Here is a 6,000-nt window from a genome sequence, read left to right on the forward strand (position 1 = left end):
TGCTAATGTTACTATGCCTGATGTAGTCAGAGAGGTCCCTTAACCTACTCTCATTTTTTGTTCTTTTCTCTCTTTGCTGTTCAGCTTCCTATTCTCGTCTTCCAGATCACTGATACGTTCTTCTGCTGCCTCTACTCTGCCGTTTCCCTTTAGTGTATTTTTCATTTCAGGTATTGACTTCCTATCTCTGACTGGTTCTTTTTTATATTTTTTGTCACTTTTGTTGAAGTTCTGAGTTCATCAGCTTTTTCTCAAGTGCAGTGAATTTATGTACAGCCATTATTTTGATCTCTTTTTCTGTGATTTTGTCTTATTCTTAAATTTGGGATATATTTCTCTGTCTCCTCATTCTGTTTACATCTTCTGGTCTTGAAATTAGTGGACTTGTGTAGAAGCAGTCCTGTGGTGTCCTCTACACAGCCCCCCAACCCAAGTCTCCAGAACGGGGTGCTCCAGGGATGTCTCTGTGTAGGCTGCATGTACCCTCCTGTTTTTGATGAACAGTGATTGCTGTGGCTTTGCCACTGGTTGGGGCTGGCCCTCAGCACACCTGTTGCAGACACACAGGGCAGGGTTTGCTCTCCATGCTGTTGAGGGTCCTGTCTAGAGCAGCTGTGGGATCACTGGTGGGCAGAGCTGTCCCTCAGCATGGCTGGATGCAGTTCACCACTGCAAAAACTGTGGGCACCCCAAAGTACAGGGAGGGCCTGCACAGCCAGTGAAGAGGCCTAGCCCCAAGAACTGTAGGCTGCTGGTTTGTAGGGTTATCTCTGCCTCCTGTATCCAGAGCAGGAGTCGCACCAGACCTTACCAGTGTTGCCTGCTGAGTTTGGTGGGTCTGTAGGGGACACAGGGTCCTAGCAAGGTAGATGGAAAGTATTAGAACTTGCTCCATAAGCATCTATCTAGGCTGGGGAGAGCAAGAAAATGGCATCCACCACTTTTGCTCCTGGAGAAATCTCCTGTAGATCCCTGTCCCTTTGGCACATGTCCTAAAATTAGTCACTAAATCCCCTTCACGTATACCCCAGGTATTTTGCCACTGTGCTGTGCTGCCTTCTGGGCTGTCTTGGGCCTTATTGTTTAGCATCCTGCCTCTTGAAGGCCTTCACTTCCTGTAGCCCTCCCTCTCTCCCAGAGCTAAGCCCCACAGACCTCATATCTAAATATTATGGGGACTCATCTTTTCAGGGTGGATTCCTAGGGCCAGGGGTTGTGGTGTGGAATCTGATCCTCTCACTGTTCTGTGGTTGTGATATCCCTCCCATGTGTGGTTGGTCATGTCAGGGGTCTGGTTCCCCACCATATCTCCACCTCTTTCTGTTGTGGCCTTCTCTCTACAACTAGCTGTGGGAGATCTCTGCCAGTCTTTGGGTTGTTTCCATAGTTAGCTGCAATCCATGCCGTTGTTGCTTCAGTGTGTCCATAGAATGAGATGAGCTTGGGATCTTCCTATTGCACCTTCTTCCTACTTTTCAGGATCTCTTAACATCAGTGCTTTTCATTTGCAATTGTACCTGACCCATTGCCAAACCAACAACCACCAGGACACAGTATGGTCCAAATCCAGCAGCTCCATTTCTGTCTTGTTCTAGCCAGTCTTTGATGCCTCTCATCTGTCCATTAATATCACTCACCCAACCTACAAGTGGGAAAATTGGTATAAAAGTAATTGTAGAGTTAAGAAAACAAAAATGCAGAGGGAGTATGGTCACGTAGTAGAAGCTTTAGCTTTTATTTTTATCCTGTGAGGTTTGGGTTTTAGATAAATAATAATTGAACATGCATCTGGCTTGCTGGGTCACCCAAGGCAAATCACTTCCATCTCTTAGGGCCTATTAAATGAGGATTAACAAACTTACTAAAGTCATTGAAATTAACATAACTGAAGCAACTGGTAAATTTGGTTTCAAAGTTGATACACATTTAGACTCTCCTTAAAGAAAAGTATGCCCATATCCACACAGATTTCCAGATTCTACTATTGTGTAGCCACTAAGGACTGCATGATCTCTCAGCAAAAGAAGCAACCCAGCAACAAGCAAAACAAACTATTTTAAAAGTCACAAAGATCAGATCTATATACTGTTCTAGAAGACTAGATACAGGATGGTGGGGCTAGGTGCTCTGTGGCTCACGGTGGCTCAGGGAAGTAGAGAAATTATAGTTTTTCCAGAAGCTTTTTGGGTGGAAATTGCTTTCTTTACACTTGGGATTAAAGTCCCCCTTTAATGCAATAGTATAAGGAAGGGGCAGGCTTATAAACTCATAGCTCCAAATGAACAAGACCTGAGAGAAACAAGGCTAAAATACAGATATAAAGTAAGACCCACCTAACCGGCACAATTTTCACTTTAGAACTGAGGCCAGATTCCATTCCTAATGCCATGAGGACTGTACCAGGCACAAAGGAGAGATATTTGCTGGCTAGAGGGGGGAAAAAAGACGAGGTCTTTCCTCACACCCTTACTCCTGAATATGAATTGGGAAAAGTAAAAGCGAGCATTGTTTCAACTCTTAGAGTCCGTAAAAGACACTGTCAGTGCCCCAATCATCCCGTGGTGATCAGCCCTCCTACCTGGAGGGCCCACTGGCCAAGGGTGCATTATAGAAGCCTTCTTACGGACCTTATTATTTATTCAACTAACAGTCTACTTTGGATAGTATGTATTAATAATTCAAGCCTACTTACTCTGTACTAAAACCACATGGGTTCTGGTGGGGATCATGAGTAATAAAAGGGAGCAAACAAAACGCTCTAGTCTGTCTCTAGGAAGATTAAAGTGCTGAATTACTGGAAAATATAACAGTAAATCATCAATTTGGATTATAAGGATTTGGCATTTGTGATAACTTGAACAGAAGCCAAGGAGATTATTTCTGAATAACATTAAAAATAACTACTTCTTGGCAAGCTTGCATTGATGAGGGCAGCCCAACCCTGGGATACTTTGCCAGGCCAGGCTGTGCAGTGTCCCCTTCTGCAGTTTTTGAATAAGCTCTATTTTGGGGTTGGTGTAAGGATGCTTCCTCCTGGAGGGGGAAGAATCTATACAAACAAAAATGGAAAGGTTTAATAATGTTACTGAGGAAGGTCTTAATTAAATGGAACAGGGTTTACAAACATTATAATAACCCCAATTTTTGTATTAAAAAATATGTAACACTCAGTGTATTTAGCAAAGTAGCTTATCAAATGGTGTTGGAAACCCATCATTTGTTTCAGACTTTCCTATTTTATGCCTAAAATCTAGAGACTGCTATGATTTCCTCCAGAAATGCTATTTTCAAAAACAGAATAAGAAGGCATTGTCCTGAAAAAATACTTCAAGTTTATAAGTAAAACCAATTATATATCAGGGCTAATATAACAAATAGAGGTGCAAGGACAGTATCTAGATTCCAAAGGTTGTCAAAAAGATTCTCCCTATTCCCATAGCACTTAGCCTCTACCAAAACCATACTTATTAGAGAGCAAAAGTGAAAGAAAGATATTCAACTAGATTTTCATCTAAGTCGGTGACAAAACAGTGAGAATCCATGACTTTCATGTCTCAATGCAGGCTGCTAACCAGAGGAACTGGGACTGGAATTGAAGAAGCAGCAGGAGATTCAAGGGGCTCATCCAAACAGGAATTTGATAGAAACCTCCAAACTCTGAGCTAATATAAATCTACCGTTTTTTAGACTCACCCTTTTTTTCCTTCCTCTAGAAAACCAGTGACGATGCAATTGATTTTGATTATACCGTTCTACTCCATGAATTCTCGACACAGGTAAAACATAACTGTATGTATGTGACAAGGTGGGGGAGGGGCAGTAAAGTACTGTCCAGACTGAGAAGGCACCTTGAGACCAAAAAGTGAAGCAGGCAGCTCCACCACACAGTTTACACAGTCTGATTCAGGGTAACTTATTGCCAAGGCGGGGGGGGGGGGTCAGCAGGCAGGGATCAAGGCACTGCGCAGCTCTTCTGTGCAAAGTCCTGATAGTTCACAGATTTGCTAGAACAAGGGGATGTGCCAGGGCCATCGTGGTGAGTTCAGGGGTCTGATATTTTAACGGACCTCATTGCACCATCTGTGTGGGGTTGGGGGGGTTCTCTACTAGTGATCCAAACAAGCCTTCCAGCATTCGGGTCAGGGCACACATTACCTCCGAGGGGCCGGGAACATGTTTCCAGGGGAGGTCAGTGCATGGATATGAACAAGACAGAGGGCCAGAGGAGGAGTCAGTATGGCCAGCTCTCCTGCAATACACAACTGCGTTCACCAGAAATTCCTGCAGCTCATAATATTTCAGAACTCTTATTTTCTAGGAAATCATTCCCTGTCGTATTCACTTGGTCTGGTACCCTGGTAAACCACTTAAAGTGAATTACCACTGTCAAGAGCTACAGACGCCAGAAGAAGCCTCTGGAACCGAAGAAGGTTCAGCTGTGGCACCAACAGAGCTTAATAATTTCTGAAAAGAAAAAAGGATCTGCTTATACCAAATTCTAAAGTGAGGATATTTAAATAGCCTAAATAATTACTCTGGTAAAATAGGTAGGGTAGTCTAATATTTGAGAAAGCCTGAAAATACAATACTCAAAAACTAAAAATTAATGAAAAGATGGTTGGGTTTTGTTGTTCGATTAGTTTGGTTTATTTACTTCTGGGAACACAGGCATACACTGAACTCTGCTCAGTGCTTAACAGTTTCTTCCATGGGTTTCTCAGGTTTTTAGCCCTAAAATGTAAAAAACACTCAGTATATGCTATAATTAGATCAATAAGTACTTAACAGAACAAAACCATTGATGGTCTCACCTCTGTATTTCTCATTACTTTGAACGAAGTGTAGCCAACTATTTTATAATGCTGAATTCCTTCTACCTAGGACGTAAAAAAGATAATATATCTCAATGAAAGCAAATTATGGGGAAAATGTTATCAATTTAGAAGGAACTTTACTATTTTTTATCACTTCAAGCAAGTATTCTTTTTTGATATCTACTTTTAAATAAATGTTTACATTTCTATATAAAGTGTTCAGTATGTGGAGATTTATATACATATGCAAAATCTGTGCTAAAGTGAACTCTTAATATTGCTTAATTCAAATATTATAAATAAAAGTGTTTCATAGATAAAGCCAAGTGTCTGCAAATGGAACTGTGATGTAACTGAAATCCTATCAAATATGTACAATTTTCATTTCTAACAATTTGTACCCAGTGTTGGCCTAAATTAATTTATAAAAGTAAACACACTATGTACCATCATCAAATTCAGTAGAGTCTCTCCCCAAGGCAGGAAGAAGGGATCCAGGAAACGTGGCCATATCATTTGTAGGGGAGGAATTCAAATTTTCTTCTACCTGTCAAGATTCTTCCATCTGGCCTAATTGATATGAGATAGATTAACAGGAATAAAAAACAGAGAGGCCCAGTAATGCAGTTGAGACCTAAAGAAATGACCAAGGCAGGAAGTTCTTAGACTTTTATAAACAGTATAAATCTATAAGGAACTGGCAGGACGAAGAAAACTTTGGGAGCCTCGATTAGTAAGGAATGCTAAATAGAACCTGGACTAAGGTAGTAAATTAATAACAAGTAACCAGGGTTGTAGACTTTTTTTTTTTTAAGATTTTTATTCATCTATTTGACAGAGATCACAAGTAGAGAGGCAGGCAAAGAGAGAGAGGAGGAAGCAGGCTCCCTGCTGAGCAGAGAGCCCGATACTGGGCTCCATCCTAGGACCCTGGGATCATGACCTGAGCCAAAGGCAGAGGCTTTAACCCACTGAGCCACCTAGGCGCCCCAGGTTGTAGACGTCTTAGCTCTAAATTTCTCTTTAACCTTGTGGTATAGAAAGGGTACCTTTTCACATGGGAGACTTGTTTCCTGCTTTCAGGAAGACAGAAAGGGATCTGAATGACTCTCTTGTATAGTCTGTCTCTTAAATAACTTTTACTTAAAAGAATATTTATGCCAAAGGGGACATTTTGGGGTGAACT

The 6,000-nt window shown here is 41.5% G+C and overlaps 1 protein-coding gene across 1 annotated transcript in view; it reads left to right on the plus strand.

Annotated features, from left to right (window-relative positions):
- LOC111150844 (retinoic acid receptor responder 1) overlaps positions 1–5,135 on the plus strand; it is a 55,645-nt gene extending 50,510 nt beyond the window's left edge. The window contains exons 5-6 of the mRNA XM_022508478.1: positions 3,714–3,776; positions 4,319–5,135. Of these exons, the coding sequence (XP_022364186.1) occupies positions 3,714–3,776; positions 4,319–4,468 (213 nt within the window). The 3' untranslated portion in view covers positions 4,469–5,135. The remainder of the gene's footprint in view (positions 1–3,713; positions 3,777–4,318) is intronic.
- Positions 5,136–6,000: the final 865 nt, after the last annotated feature.

This window comes from Enhydra lutris, unplaced genomic scaffold, assembly GCF_002288905.1.
Source record: "Enhydra lutris kenyoni isolate GAN:26980312 unplaced genomic scaffold, ASM228890v2 scaffoldscaffold2, whole genome shotgun sequence".
NCBI classification, from domain to species: Eukaryota; Metazoa; Chordata; class Mammalia; order Carnivora; family Mustelidae; genus Enhydra; species Enhydra lutris.